Genomic DNA, 16940 nt, shown 5'->3' on the forward strand with positions numbered 1-16940 from the left:
CATTCTTGCAACAAATTTAGCCTCATTTGTATTTATCCCATGACTCGCTGAAACGAGTAAAGATTATAATTTCAAAATCAATCATACTTTAAAATTACGTTTTATACTCAAAAGGATACATAATACTAAAAAAAAAGACGTTATCTTCTGAAGTTACGAAACTTTTCCGCGAATTTCCTTTCAGACAGGAATATTTCCGTGTTAAATATTTTATGAATATTTAACGTAGGCAAATTTTAAGTGTGTGCTGTACAAATGGTATGAAACTGGGCCTTCGATAAAATAACTGTGATGGCAATCACCGCATGATTCGTCGTGCACGCGAACGTACAAACATACCCAGTACGCACACACATGCACGTGTACAATACGCGCAAGCCGAGACCGCTGAAGAAACCCCTATTTTAAGCGACGCAGCTGTCACCAGGGGTAAAACGGGGTGGCACGTTTACAGAGGGGCGTGGACGCAGGTCGCGAACGAAAGGCTTTGGTCGTCCGGTAAAATGAAGAAACTTCTATTTTTTCGCGTTTACGTGACCCAGAATCCATTCATCTTTAAGCGGTACCCCGTGCCGGTACAATTTTCGTTCGCTGTATGGTAACGACGCGAAGGACATGTGTAATAAACGATATCCTTGCGGGAGGACTCGGAGCCGCACCGGTTTCGGTTAGCGCGGAAAAGTGGAGTTTTATTAGATAGATGAAAAAAATATGAAAACATATTGGAAATAATTTAAAAACTTGAAATAGACAATACAACTGACTGCCAATTAAATATCAACGCAATAAAAGATATAAATGTGTAAAAAATAAGAAATATATTATTATATATAATTAATAGAAATAGAAAAATATTTTACATATTTTTGGTGTTTATTCATATCTCTCTAATTATAATGACGACATTACGTTATTTTGGTGCGTAACTTTTTTTGCAAGGGATTTCTCATTGTCAGTGCGACAATTGGAGTGCGACGGAAAGAAGAAAGCGTTTGAAGAATGAGCGCGTAATACGGAGACAAGCAATTTTGTAGGTGCACTTCCCACGGACTTCGAACGAAGTAGATAGCCAGATAATACACGTCGGTCGGTGGGCGGGGAGAGGCACCGCAAAACGTTGCGCATTGCGTCTTACTGCACGCAGCTAACTATATTGCAGTCGTTGGGGTGCACGACTCCCTCCTCCTCTTCCTCTTCCACTGCAGTCTGCAGGTGGCCAACCTCGGAAGTTTTCGGGTCGCCGTCACTTTGCGGATATTTTCCGCTGTCGGAGATTCTTAAGGAACTTTATCGGCAAACTTCTAACTCCTTTTTTATTTTCCAATTACAAGGTTTTATATTTAAATGCATAAAAGAAATATCACTATATGTGTAAAACTTAAACTCATATGTCAAAATGGTTGTTGTATTTTATATATGTACAAAATATATTTTATATATTTTATACATATATACATTTATACATTTATAAATATATGTTACATATATATTTTATGTATATGATAATTTTCAATAAAATAAGAAATATATATAAGATATATCTTTGTAATAAAGAATTGAAAATATAAACTTATTGGTTTTATTTTTAAGATATAGCATTTGATTATTAATATAAAGAGTCAATCTTTATTTTTCACCTAAATTGGTATTATAATTAAATAACTAAAATGATATTATAATTACGTTTTTCAGGTTTACTCGAGTGACCGATAAAAAAGGGTACAGAAATGCTACAAATTAAAATGCGGTTCTTCAATTACTTCAGGTAGCTATTCGACGTTCCTTTAAAATGACGACAATGGTGGATGCGTTCAGTCGTTTTAAATGACGTAACACGCGAAGAACTTTTCTCGCAACTTTCCAGATACAATGTTATACGGTATCTCAGGCAGAAATTGCATGACGTTACTTCTTGCCAAGTTCCAAATTGATTTCTCTGAAAAACGTTCACATATTTCCGTAAAGTTAGTGGCTCATTTTTAAATTTATTTCCATATAATTTGATGGTCCTTTCGGCTCTTACTCAAAGAATTCGAAAATTCTAAGAATTCAATTAAACATAATGAAAAATAAAGATCCAAATGCATGGAATGTCAACTTTATACCTAGTTATTAAAATGAATAATAATTTGTTTATATCTCCCGATTGTTTTGCCGATTCTAGGATTGCTTTTCAATAAAGGCATCTGAAGTTATGTCTTAAAACACTATCGAGAAAACTCTAAATTGCTATACTTCTTAAAATAAATTTAGAATATTTTTTACCATAGAAACTAGAAAAAACTATTCATTCCTAGTTTTACAATCTCGACTGATGTAACTACTGACGATCTACCTGAAATAAATTCATGTTTCAAAGAAACATATTATCCTGAGACTTTCTGTGTCCATTTATTTCCCACTCGCGAGACGTCGCTCGGTGTAACGCGCTCGAAATGCAGCAATTGCGGTGCAACTAGCATGTGCATGAAAAGTCGGTGGCGACTCAGACACAACGCTGCCGCGGATATTTGGCCATTCGCCAATAAGTCGAAAACCCGAGCGAGTTTCACGGTCGAGACTGGAATCTAGACAGCATCTTTACTAAGAGGCCGTGACCCCACAGGAAATTAACTCCGCGCGAATTTTCCATTATATTGTCAACTTGAAAAATAAAGGTAATATTTTTCAGGCGCGACTACGCAATATTTTCAGGGATTTTCAAGGGAACAACACGCTCGAGCTCTTGCTGCGTTCTTGCTATCGTCTGCCATGCGATATTTACGAAATCTTCATTGTTACTATTGTTCACAGTGAAATGGGGACAACCGTAGCCTTCGAGTACATAGCGGTTCCTTCGGCGTGTGAAGACATTTATATTATCGCGACGCGAGAAGAATCGCGCAAGATCGCGCGAGTAAGGGCACGAGAAAATTGATCGACGCCTCTTGCGCTGCGTGTCGAATAAAACAGAAAAAAATGCTTTCGTTTACGCGTCGAGACGTTTATTTGTCCTAAAGGCACCGTGGGCACCGACTGCAAAAGCCTTGTTCAGATAAACAAGTCGATTTGTACATGTCTCGTTTCTTCTCCATCCCTTCATTATTCTTTAAACTACTTTAGATCTTTCTTGACGATGTTTCGTTTTCTTTGGATGACGCTCTGTCTATTTTGAATTATAAATGTAATCATTTCTTTTACATGTTTACTTTTTAATTTTTGGTAAGCATTGTAATGATAGTCTTGTTGATGCCTTACATTGTGTGTATTTTTAAAAATCAGACACGATGAAAGGAATCACAAACAAGAAACGGGACTAAAGTATGTTGTTGATATATTTAATAATAATTTTTTATGTCACGATAATTACAGTATTTTTTAATTTGGACGAACGGTCTGTGGGATATGTGTACAAGTGCCAAAAATTAAAAAATACAATTATGTTAACAAATTTGCAATGTATTATTAAACATACAATATTTTGCGTGTTTACTATATGATTAGTACATTATTAATAATATAATTGCAAATTTATAATAGATCTAATTATTTTCTTAATTGAGATGGATGACTCGAAAACACCTGTTCATCTTCTATGTACGCTATAAATTATTATTATTATTATTTATACGCTCCAATGAAAGACGATGAGTCAGAGCCTAGAGGAGAAAGGGGTGCTTTTTTTCAGAGGTTTGTCTAGAAATAACCACCCGCCGACGATGAAGTGTACTTACTAGAGTGCAACCAGAAGTGCAAGTCGAGGCGCACATATGGTACCTGAAAAACGCTCGAGCGTGTAAACTCGCACGAAATCGCTGTCACGTGTTGTTATCCGTGGTCGAAGCATGTCCGGGACTCGTAAAAAAAAAGGGCGAGAATTGAGTTAGTCTAAGCATGCCACGTTCCATTGAGCGTAAACAACCTGCGTCCGGAACGCGGTCGTCTTTAACGAGCCCGTTCAAGGGAGATCTTTCCTAATCTGTAAACTTTTCAACCACGGAGAAATGCACAGCGATCGTCGGACTCGATTTCGTCCGGTTGCCTATTTTAATCCCGGACGTGTGAAGACTTCCCAGCTCGTAAACAGTAAAACGATAATGACGACTTTAAGAAAAACAAACGCACGTCGGGCGCGCGCACACATTTCCGTCGTGCTGCGGATAAGGAGGATGACGTTCGAAAATCACAAATGTCGTATGTGTTTTTTTTAAATTGATTTAAAAAAACAGAACATGTGTGACGAAATGACATTAATATTAATTTTCTCATAAACGACCGCGTTTCACTTACTTGTCCGCGCGCTTTTCTCCCCGCTTCGCGTTTTCGCATCCGCGCCGTCGATCACGGCGCATCCCTTCTACGGTGATTAATAGCTGAAGGTGCATCGTTGCGAGAAATTGCAAGTCGCTCTCGTACGCCGGCGAGGTCTCGCCGGCCCGAGAGCCATCCTGTTATCGCAACGGTGCCGGCCGGGCGTTTAAAAACCGCATGTTCAACGAGGCGTAACTCCGAATTAGCACACACAGTCGCATGCAGATTCTCACGGGAGATACACGTTCCCATAGGCGGACCCCGTACGTCTATCCCTATCGCGCATCCCCGTTGTCCTGCAAATCCTTCCCGTAAATTACGAGTGTATTCTCCGGTGCATTACCCTTCTTCCCTACTTATTATTCTCATTTATTTCTAATTACCCACCTTCTAATTATCTCTTTCAACATTTTAGTTCGCGTTTGTATCATTTATCATTATTGTGTTATCGCTTTCAAGGTACTTCCGGCTCTTCCCACCCCCGGTATCCCCTTCACACTCGGAGTACCCGAGGAACATTAACGCGGCCGCATCTAAACTTACCGCACGTAAGTATAATTGCAAGTTCACGAACGGTATTTCGTCTGTGCTACCGTGAGTTTTCGAGGTGCTCTTCCGGGATCTACGCGCGAAGAAGAGTTTAAGGAGTGTATCGCGCAGGTTCTCTTCACGCATTAGCCACGCGCTTTGCTTCACGAGCTTCAGATTAGCGCCGCAAAGTGCACTCGCGACGCGCCGCACCGTGAAACTTTCGGGGGTCCCGTCCCCCGACGCGGATGCGCATCCCTTTCCCCTCCGTTCTTCGTCCCGGATTCTGTTATGCACGCGCGGGTGCGTCGCACCGGGAGGAGGACGCTCTCTCGTGTTCCGAAGTTCAGTGAACAATCTGGGATAGAACGAACGGGCGGGCAGCTGTGCGGACCATGTGCGGATCGTTTGTTGCAGCAGCACGGATGCAAGGATACATTCTTTCTAAAGGGCGGTCCTTCACCCGATTACACGCCAGTAATCATCTCTCCGCTCCGTCCCCTCTCGTCGTGGCGGAAGAAACAAAAAAAAAATAGAATAGTTTCAATCGTTCTCCTGCGGCGGAAGACGCGGAAAACGTGGAGACTTTCCTCGTCCCGGATGTGGATTTCATTGATAACAAACAGCGTAGAATTTCTATTTGCTTGCCGAGACGGCGGTGGATGTAAACTGAGCCGAATTAAACTGCATGAGGAGGAGCGCGATGCACGCGATGCACGCTTGAAAAACGACCCGCGACCCGTGACTTTATTTCTGGCCGTGCGTGCGTGCGTGCGTGCGTGCGTGCAGCCAGACAGTCACGCGGCGTCTCATTATAGGTCTCTGCGCGGTCCATTTTACGGCCTTGAAGAAATCCCGCTTTACCTCCGTCACCGTGACTGGGCGCCGTGCATCGCGAGGAGAACAAAAGTGCATCCACGAGGTGCGAAAGACATCACGCTGCGTGTAACTCTTTTCTTGCGTTACGTCACGCTGCGCGAAGCCAATATTTTCGTTTGATGAAGTATCTATTATAGTTACAGCGAGAGAAAAAAATAATTGCAGCAACCGTAATATCGCTATAGTCATTTTTGGAGCCATCATATTTTTAGATTTGTACAGCAATATAAATTCTAGTTTGTTTGAACTGTATTAAAGTTCTCATAATCATAATATTGATCTATGTATCTTATAATTGCCATAATAAAAATAAAGATTTTAATATTAAAACAATCGCTATAAGCATCAATATAATCATATGTTTATTATTATTAATATTATAATAATAATTACTATAAAATGTATATTCCTGACTTTAATTATTTTACCATGCAATTATAGTCGCGAATATCATACATTTTTTCTCAGTGTACGACAAAAAGAAATTAAACGGCCGCAAAGACGTGATTAGTGACGGATAATCCGACTCTTTTGGTGTCATCCCCGTATGTTGATTATCCAATTACGGTCGTTAAATCAATCTAAAAAATACATAAATAGGTACAAGAGATTCAAAAGGATTACAGAAAAAGAGAAAACTCCCGATTGGGTCAAGTTACATCCCGAGGAGCGCGTTTCTCACAGTCCTTTCCTTCGCGTGATGTCCTTCGTCCTCTGCCCTTCTTCGTCCTCTCTACCTCTCTTTACTCTTATATTATGGATCTCGCTCTCGGCCGGTGCGAGGAAACTCGTCTCCCGTGAAAGGACGTGCAAATCGCCCGAGGCCGGCGATCGCGCGAACGATTTAGCGTATCCACGCTAATTCCGCTCGCACGAAACAGGAAATCGCGGTCAGGTGGTGGAGAACGTATGGTTGATCCGGAGTAGAAAGAGGTCGTGCGAACCTCGGGATGCGATCGATGTATACTCAGATATATTTATGTATACATGAATACACATAAATTTTCCTATCTTCCCAATCTCGAGAAATGTTCCATCTATTAAATTATTAAAAAACCCGCTGTAAATAGCCTTTATTTCATTCGCTCGCGGTTGGGAAAACACAAGGACAAAAAGAAGCGAGAGAATTCGCTTGCGTAAGTCGCGGAAATATCGCGAGAGAAGCTGCTAATCGTTACTTCGCGAAGGTGACTCTCGTCGGCGAGAGTGATGATTAATCCCGAGGAGAGATAGACAATCCCGCATGTTATACGAGCTACGCATTTACAAGTGTCTCCTTTCGCACTCGCGCTCAGGTGAGCGAGAATTTCCGTTACCGATGAGGACCTTGGAGTCAAGCCGCGTTGCGCAAGTGCACGAGCTGCAACTGACTCGAGACGGCGATGCATAGCGTGTGTGCAGCAACAACAACGGGGCGCGCGTCGCTCTCCGTTCACCGATATTTTCACTTTTCATCGAGATTCTCCACCGGGGGAGGGGGAGGGGGGCGGCGTGGTAGTACGCGTGGTCAGTACGCGGAACAAAGGAAACGCGGTGGAAAATATAGCGTTACGAAGCGAGAGGAAAGAGAGAGAAAGGAAGAATTGCACGTGGGAGATGAGGCGCCGCGGCGCGCGAGAAGGGCGTATCGAGAGTCACGGATGCACTTGCCTCACGCGACATGCATATGCGCGGCTCACGCTGCTGGGAAATGTCGCGGACGAATAATGGCACGTAAGGAGGTGGCACACACAGGTAATTTGCCTTTCCTCCGTAGGCGTGACAGAAACGGAAAGTCATGTTTCGCAATTTTTCCACCGCGTGCGCCCGACGCAGCCGGCATGTTACGTTCATCGGGAAAGTGTTTTGCACCTTGACGTTGCACCTATTCCGTATACGCGCGGGATCCACCGCGTATTACACATGACGCACAAGAATCCTCTGTCCATCTCTTCCCTTTCGTTAATTACTTCAAATCACGTGTTGTTTTTAATTATCCATATTAATTAGAAAAAAGCTAATTACAGAAATCAAGCAGTTTTTCAACGGCACGGAAGAAAGAACGATGGAAAGGAGTGTTTTTTTCCTATAGTAACTCGTTGAAAATGCGATTGCCACGCGCGGCACGATATCGGGGTAGGTTGACGAGCCGCGCGGAAATTCAACATTGGCGAGCTACCAAAAAACAATTTGCCGCGCGAAAATTAAGCCAGCTAGACGATTCGAGAATCGCTCGTAACCCGGCGGTGGAATGCATGCCTTAACGAGAAATAAATATCGAGAATTGCCGCGCGAATGAACCGAGATACGCGAATATGGAAAATTCTCTACTGTACCGCGGCAGAGAGAAACTCCTATTTATGACGCCGAGTACATACACACGGTAGACCTAAGAGAATAAAACCGAGAAGAAGTACTACGGAGAGACGGAGAAAGAGAGAGAAACACGAAGAAGAAGAAGAAGTAGAAGCCATGAAAGACGAGAAAGCCTTGCCGAGGGAAGGGAGGGAGCGGTCAGTGGCCCCTGTGTGCACCGGCTACCGCGTATCCCATGGCAGCATCGCCTCGCCGCGTCGACGACGAGTTCCACGGCGAATAATAATGGGAATTGCGAGAGAGGCGCGCGCGGTGTATGCGTGTGTGTGCGAGGACCTCACGCCGCTGCTTTTTCCGTCGTTCTGCCTGCAGCTCCTCCAGTGGAGATAAGGCCCCCGCGAGTCTGACTATACGGTAACGAGGTCGAGACAATAGCGGTTCCGAGGCGGCCGGGCCACGGTTCCCCACGGCATTCTGAACGTTCCGCCTTTCCTTCGAGAGAGGGCGGTGGAAGGGGCCTCCCCTGAGGCCCCTGATGAAGAATTCGCCGCAACGACGGTGGGTCAAAAATTCGAGGATCTTCCGGCTTGCGTCCGATATCTTCTCGCTGAGGAATTTTGTCTTGTTTCTTTTCTTTTTCTACGAACATTCGTCCCCTCCTTTTCTGCCTCGTCTATTCGCTTGCGATCAGTTTGAAGAAACTGCCGGACGTTAAAACAACGACAAACATTTTGTCTCTACGTGCTGTCTCTCTGTTCCTTCAATAGTAAATTTAAAAAAATGCGTTCTTCTGAAATTACATCCGTTTATTTGCTTTCCGTTGACTGTTGCGCTTTGATATCCCAGTAGAAGAGACTCGATGCTCCGATACAATCGTTCGAATCGACGGCAAAAAGTATTTCGAGGAAATGGATCTGAGCTCCGGTGAGAGAGAAAGAAAGATAGAGATACGAGCGAGATATCGAACGAGGATTCCTTCGCGGCACGAAGGATAGGAAAATGACGGTAATGAAGAAAACGACGACGGTCACGGAAAAATAAAAGCAAAAGGTGGCAATGGCACATCCGGTCGCTCGGAACGGCGCGGCGCGGCGCGGCGGCCCCGAGGTCCGTGAGGATAACGGCCTAAGGCCGCTTGAGACCGGTAAAGGCCGCAACAAACGCGACCATCTCCACCAAGTTTGCCGAGTTTTTTGCGATTGCGACTCGTCGTTGTAGAAATCGTCGTTGCGTTACGCTCAACTGTGTCGCAAAAAAAAAATTGCGTGCAGCATTCCTCGCAATGTACAAGCGCACTCCTGTCAAACCGGAGAGTCACTTGATCGATTTTTGTCTTAACTTTTCCATTACAACAATGAGGGTCGTGACGTTTACGTATGAAATAAGAACAATTAACAAATGCAAGGATAACTATTAAAAAATATATACACGGGAAAGAAGTAATATATCCAATAAGATATGTAGTTGCAGTTGTACTCAATACAACAATATATGCTGCTGCAGTATCAACATTGTACTTGCATATATTAACAGCAAATATTATTGTATTGAGTATTATCTGTAGTTGGCAGCCCGCAACTACAAATGTCATTGGCTATATTACTTGTTCTTCTGTGTATACTCCGACAGAGGAAAAGAAACATTTTCAAGTAAATTTTACTTCAAAACTTCGAACGTTTATTTGCAAAAATAATATTAAGAATTACGTGTGATAAAATTGTCATGTGTATGCGTAATAACAAAACAATGACTTTCTTCTAACGTTTTCGCAGAAAATCGTCTCGTACTCCAGTCGTCGTTCTGTGTCTCGCGCATACATCACACATAATTTTTCAATTTTCAAAAGAAGAAAGAATCGACTTGAAACAGATCAAAATATTCGCCGCTGGTGAATGAATAGCCTTTTCGATTTTTACGATTTCCGCTCTTTCCGAAATTCTCGTCGCGTTTTTGTGAATGACTAATTCAGGAAACGGGGGATGCTTTGTTCTCCCCGGGGGAGGATTCGCACTCGATAGCTTTACCTAGCTGAAGAAAGGCATATCCGCTCAATAAAGTAAGTAGGAGGCTATACAAAATGGTAGGAGCGTAAAGGGGGATATAGGGAGTTATTCTACTGGTGAGGGAGCAGAGGGACTACTTGTCGAGGACCAGGTAAAGGCCCTCGTTCTCCATTGTAAGCTCCCGGCAGAGCTGACGCCAGTGATAGATACCTTTCCTAGCACACGCACGTATACTTATTTACGTACGTGTAGGTACATGATTACTACCACGACGACGTCTTCCACGGTGCCTTCCACGCACGCACGTTAAAACGCAAGCCCTTTTTACGTCGGCCAAACGGTACGGTAAACCGGCTCTTATTTTCTCTTCAACGAAATCTATCAGATAACGATAGCGCGATGGCATGGCAACCAATAACCGTGCCATTTCGTTATTATCTGTTTTATTTTCTTATATCATTATTATGTTGTTATCACGCCGTTAAAATTATTTTTAATTGGTGTACTTTTCACAAAAGAAAATCTATTCCGTAGATTTTAATTCGTTTTAATCTCTTCTAAAGTATCTAAAAATTTAGAGATGATAAAGATCCAGTAATTTTGTTAAACAAAAAATAATTATGTAGAACGTTAAAACTGATTGTTAAAATGTCAAAACTTTTTACAACGGTGCTTAAACACCGTTCATCATTATTTTGATGATCTAACAAAATTATTTTTAGATTATTCTTAACTGTGTAATTAGCTATTAAAATTTTAAATACTTGAACAAAATCATTCTTTCCATGTATTTATATTCACCTGCTGCCACATTACAAAAAAGACGGATATTTCGCGGTTTTTGTATAATGCCGCAAATGCCGCCGAGTCAGACAATCTCAATTTTACAGAAGTGGAATTTATCATTCAACTTTTACTCGGAAAAAATAGAATGCGCAATTTGGCGGAAAAAGAACGAGGCCCCTCGACATCGTGGCTCTTATCTCCCTTTATCTGCCAGTCGGCTGGTATCAATGCTCGACGTTGTCCAAAGGAAATTTAATCAATGGAGGTCTGTCCTCATTATGGACTTGCCTGAAGCAAAATTGAGAAGCGAGATTGTCGATTATTTCGTTTTTTTCTTTCCTTCTTTCTTGGGTCTGCCCTAGAAAACCGAAGCGGCGCCGGTGACTTTTGAATTGAAGACTCGGACAAAAGATTCAATCCAACTGCGCGTCGAATTGTTCGAACGATTTGACCAATGTTCGGTAGTTGAAGGACATTTCTTTTTAAAATTTATACCAAAAATTCGACTGCTCAAGTTGTCGGTTCAGTATAAGCTCGAAACTAATTCAAAAGCAGTTCGATAAAAATTGAATGAAGTTAACTACATATCGTAGAACAATTCGGTTTTTGTTAATTTTCCTCTCTCATAATATACACTGAAAAAAAGTCTTGTATCAACACAATAAGACTCTTTTTTTTTCAATGTAATCAAAATAATTAAATAAATTTTGGCTACACATCTAAAAGTTATCTCCATGCAAAAAGGAAAAAACTTTTTCAGTTTAGCACAAGCTTCTTAAGTCTATTTCTCTCCTTAATCATAAAAAATAATTTAAAAATATTTAATTGTTTGATTGAATTTTGGTCCTAAAATTAGCAACAAAAAAAACGAAAAAATTAACTGCCAATTATACAACGAAAGTGGCTATTTGGCTGCAGTTTTAGATAAATAACTTTTAAACAAGTAAATATCAAAAATATTTAAATAAACTTTTGCAAAAATATTTATTAGAATTTTATTAATATAAAATGATTAATTATAAAATTAATATACAAGATTTGATTTAATCCATAATACAGCTGTCTCATCAAATTTGCAAATAAGTACTACAAAATAAAAATTAAATAACTTTTAAACTAATAAGAAAATTACGTTCAAATTTTATATCGAACTCAAACGTAAATAGTAAAACAATCTATAAAATTTATAAATATTTGGTAATACTTTGAGATGTGACACGATCTTAACTATTACTTAACTATTACTATTATATTTTGTTTTAATTAAAGTTCAAATTGTAAATATTTGTCTCGTGAATATATATTTTGCACTTTTCGACGCAGCACTTTTAGCCGCACACTTTTCGTACTGAACGCTGAAGAAGAAACGTGAAAAATGAATAGAAAGGGTTAATTCGGAATTGTCCCCACGCGCGGCACGTGCTTGCGGCTATTGAGCCTTCCTTCTCCCCCCTCCCATCCCCCCACCCCGCAAATGAGATAAGAGAGGTCAACGGTTTAACTTCGTTCGCACAATTGGTCCGGATTAACGTCGTAATAAATCTCAATTAGGGTTCGCTCCTACGCCGCACACTCCACCGCCCTGGGGGAGATCTCGCAGATTTTTCCCCCCGGCGGCGTGTCGGTCCATCGGGGGTTTCTAAACGCCACGGGGCGGCATTTATTGAGAAGTAATCACCATGCGAGAGGCGCGTGCGACGCGTTTGCGTACAGTTATTTATATGCGTTTACGTAAGTTAAATTATTCTCCCATGCATAAATCTCGGTCCCTTCCAGCAAATATCATTTCTCTCTTCGGGGGGTAAACAGATAGCCAGATAAACTAAACCACGTCGTTCAGTTTAATCAATGTAAATATATGACGCGTTTAATAAAATCCTATTTTATTTAACTGTGTTACTTAAATTTACTTTAAATAAATAAGCAAAAATAGTTAACAAATTTTCGTATATATAAAGAAACCATGAATTAATAAAACTGCTTGTGGACTTTGCATCATGTAGATTTCTCGAAGCTTGCTGTCTATTTTTAGGATCGATCATTTGTATACTATTTGTGGTTAATAAATTCCAGACAGAGCGCCCCGAGTAAACTACTAGAAAAGATAAAATTCTCTATTGACCATCAACTTTATTTACATATCTCGCAGTACCATCGCGCGTACGTTACTTGAGAATCTCTCAAAGTCTATCATGATATAAAAGTAGATAGATGTTTAACCCTTACAATACATACTGAAGTCCACCTAACAATATCTGTTTTACTACATATCATGTATAAAAATAGTCTTTGGCCTTTTTTGTAAACAAACTTTGCGTTCCATACGTATTCTAGTACAAATATATTTCAAAAGGTTTAAAGTTTAAAGTTTTAAGAAATGTATCGATGTTACTGACATATAGAAATATGGCAAACTAAAAACCGTTATAATGAGGTCTCCTAGACCCCAATGTGTATGAATCAATAGGAAAAAAAGTATATTGTAAAATTTAACCCAGTGAATTCATTAACCTCGGTGGCATCTTCTTTTCTCTCCTTTCTCTCTCTACATCTGTTTTTCCAATTAGGCAAGAGTTTTTTAATTCATTGATTGATCGACAGCGTTATGTGCAAATACAACTGTTCTGTGAAAGCTGCATTTGCGTACAATGCAACTGTTCAATTGATGAATTAAAGAACTCGTTTGGGACGCATTATGTGCGGAACCTTTCGGAATTATTCAGTTATTTCTTAGATTCCTATTGTGTTTCCCAGGGAATGAAACAATTCTGATAATTCTGAATCTATTCCGTAATTATTCTATAATACTTTATTCTTTTTTTATTTCTATAAAAAAAAAAACATTTAAAGATCACCGTAGCCAATGTTATTTCAGGTTTAGACTCTCCTAAGAGTTTTTAATTACATGTTAGACTAATGAAATGACTTGGCCAAACTCCGATTAATTTAATTGACAGAATTGCTTACTGTAAAATTTCTAATCATTTCTATATTATGCTTCGATCTAATCTTTCTTTCCAAACGACAAAGAAAATTAGAGATTCTACAGAGAAAATTCAACAATCATTATCTCAACTATAAACAAAAACATAAAATCTTCTTTAATGAGTTTAATAAAATTTCAGCAAAGTATTATATTTTATTTCAATTTATCACAATAGTCATATAAAAAGTACAGTATATAATTGTTTTGATAGATAATAATAGTATTAATAAATAATAATTTTCAGTTTGAACATATTGTTATCCTCTATCCGATATTTTTTCTTCTCCACTTAAAATTATTTTTTAATATATTTTTCTCAATAAAACAAGAATTTTTATAAGCATTATACCTGTGTTCAAGACTATCAAATTGATTAAAAATTTTATATTCTTATTTATATATAAGACAACGATTGTAGATTTAAAACCATTTCTTTCCGTCAGCGTGTAACAAAACAATGTAAAATACCTATGGCGTAGTCTACAATGAAGACTTAAGCTTTAAGCCGTAAGAAATTGACTAATCACAATTGAGTATTTTTATAAAAATCGACTGTGATTGATCAATTTCTTATGGCTTAAGGCTTAAATCTTCATTGTAGACTACGCCTAATTCGATGAATTAAAACCATCATAGACGGCAGTCTCGTATATGGCAGTCTCACCGTGCATATACGTTACGGTAAAGTTCTCTCATTAGCATAATCATGACAATGCGAGAAAATAAACATTGCGCAATCGTGGGGCCGCGACTTACCGGTGGCGTAGATGCCGCCGATGATCCAGACGAGGCAGACACCGGCGAGAAGGCCGCGCGTCCTCGCGGAGGCCGCCGCCGCCGCCGGCCGCTGCTCCATCCTCTCGCCTCGCCGTTGCGCGACGTTGACCTCACTCCCTCGTCTCTACCTTCACCTCCTCCTCCTCTCCCCACCTCCTCCTCCTTCTCCTCTTTCTCCTCGTCGTCGTCGTCTTCGTCCGCCGCCTTCTTCTCCGCCGTCGTCTCCGCCTGCTCCTTCGCACAGCCGCCGCGCGTAAGACGCTCCGGAAGCGCGCGCGTACTTACGCCAATGATCGCGATGATCCACGCACACTCGCCGCGACTCACATTCCGCGGTGACCACGCTGCTGTTCCTCTCCCTCCGTTTCCCCCGGGATCGTCCCCGCGTTCGAAGGAGGCTCGCGGACTCGCGTCCTTTACTCGGCAACGAGGTCCGTGGACGAGCAGCGGGCTGGGAAAATGACGGCTCGCGTGAAAGGAGGCACGAAACGGCGGAAGGTGCGCGATGCGAACGTGAATGATGTCAAAACGAAAATCGCGCGTGTCCTCCTCCTCTGTCGCTCTTCACTCCTCGAGCATCGCTCCACACGCCCGTGAAGACTATGATGTCCCGATTCCGTGAGAATCCGCAGGGATTGGCCTCCCGGATGGGAGGCACTCGTATCGATCGAGATCGATCGTTCTTCTCCGCCGTCCTTCGTCACCGCCGTACTGTGCCGTACTTGATTGTCCGCCGTCGCGATTCAATTTTCACTCTCGCTTCGCGTCGTCGGACGACGACGCGTCGCGCGCTCGAACTTGCCGCGAGGATCGCGCGGGATCCTTCTGCGTGAAACACACGCACACGTCGGACCGCCACGGTGTCACAACAAAAAAAGTAGAAACCATCCGACGGCAAATTCTCTTGTTCGTTACCGTTGCGGACTTCCTCCTCGCTTGCCCTGCGAGAGCGAAGGCAACGCGAGGAAGGCGACGCTCGCGCACGTTCACCTGGTAACACCTGGCAACACTCGGCGAAGGTGTTTCACAACACCGTTAAAACCGCTCGCGGTGAACTTCGCGGGGGATAATCGCGGTCGGGTCGACACCGGGAGGAAATGCGACCTCGTTCGCGCGATCTGCGCGAAACCTCCTCGGCCGCCCGCCACCCTCTTTCCGCGACGACGGTCCCTGCGACTCGGGGGCGCACGTCCGAAGTGAAGGATTTCCGTTGCGGTCGACGCGCTTGCACCGCGTCGTTCGGCGAACGCGTTCAGACAACAGGCGAGAAGAACCGAGTTGAAATTGCATGCACGCGCATGCCCGCCACAGGCGCTACTGACCGGCCAATCGTCGCCGCTCGCGCTTCTCGCATTCAACCGCGTTCGACAACGCATCGGCGGGCGGACGACGGTGATGACGGGAGAAGACATCAGCGACCAATCGCACGCCGCCGCGACTGGGGAATTCGTGGGAGCCGAGAGAGCGGATTCGAGCAAATCGTTTGCACCCCTGCGCGACAGTATGCTACTTGTTGAATACAAAGAGAGAGAGAGAGAGAGAGAGAGAGAGAGAGAGATTCGCAAATGTATTGCAACTGCGATTGCCACAATTTCTAGACCGACAAGTCTTCTTAAAAGTTGTAGCGTTGCAAATTAAATACCATACTGTCCCTGAAGAAAATTGTTTTCAAAATTTTTATATAAATTGGAATACGTTTCAAAAATAACCCACACAAACAAAAAGATATTTTAAAAATTTTAAAATATTTTTTTGAAATTTAAAACATTTATTATCAAAATACGCTAACTGTGAATTTATAAAGGAAAAATGTTTAAAACAGATATATTTTTGATTCAACTCCAAAGATTCAAGAAAGTTTTAAAAACCCGTTATAAATCTCACTTAGGGTCTTAACAATTTTAATGTGTTGTTAAGAGCTATGAAAAATGTGTATTTTATTTCTCATTGCAACAAACTCGAGATAAAAGTTTCCTTGAATTTTCGAATATTTCGAACATCAACGAAACTTCATTAAAGCAGTCGTTTATTGCGCAAGTGCGTGACCCCGTACTATTACCGTTGCGTTCCAAAAGCGTTTCTAAAGTGTCGCTTGAGATACAAAACTGTGGGAGTGAATTGCTTTACTTCAGAATCAAAACCGGAAAAGGAATGTATAGCAGTAGCAACAACAGCATCAGCAGCAGGAGCAGCAACAGCAATCGGTGAGTGAATTTTTATCAAATCAATTAATTGAATTTATTTCATGTATATATGGTATTGCACATTAATAAAACACGATTATGCATATTTGCATAAAACAGATTTAAAATATGAATGCATATAATTGTAAAATTTACAGGTATAGCATGAAACAGAATTAAATAAACGTGGACATAGCATAGAAGAGACCCAAA

The 16940-nt window shown here is 41.5% G+C and overlaps 1 protein-coding gene across 4 annotated transcripts in view; it reads right to left on the reverse strand.

The window, feature by feature from the left end:
• LOC105833506 (protein sidekick) overlaps positions 1-16570 on the reverse strand; it is a 44678-nt gene extending 28108 nt beyond the window's left edge. For 3 of the 4 annotated variants that reach the window (XM_036294155.1, XM_036294154.1, XM_036294153.1), the window contains exon 1: positions 14524-16570. In XM_036294155.1, coding sequence (XP_036150048.1) covers positions 14524-14623 — 100 coding nt within the window. In that variant the 5' untranslated portion in view covers positions 14624-16570. The remainder of the gene's footprint in view (positions 1-14523) is intronic. The other variant, XM_036294156.1, reaches the window with a different exon arrangement.
• Between the last annotated feature and the right edge of the window lie 370 nt (positions 16571-16940).

This window comes from Monomorium pharaonis, chromosome 11, assembly GCF_013373865.1.
Source record: "Monomorium pharaonis isolate MP-MQ-018 chromosome 11, ASM1337386v2, whole genome shotgun sequence".
Taxonomy (NCBI): Eukaryota; Metazoa; Arthropoda; class Insecta; order Hymenoptera; family Formicidae; genus Monomorium; species Monomorium pharaonis.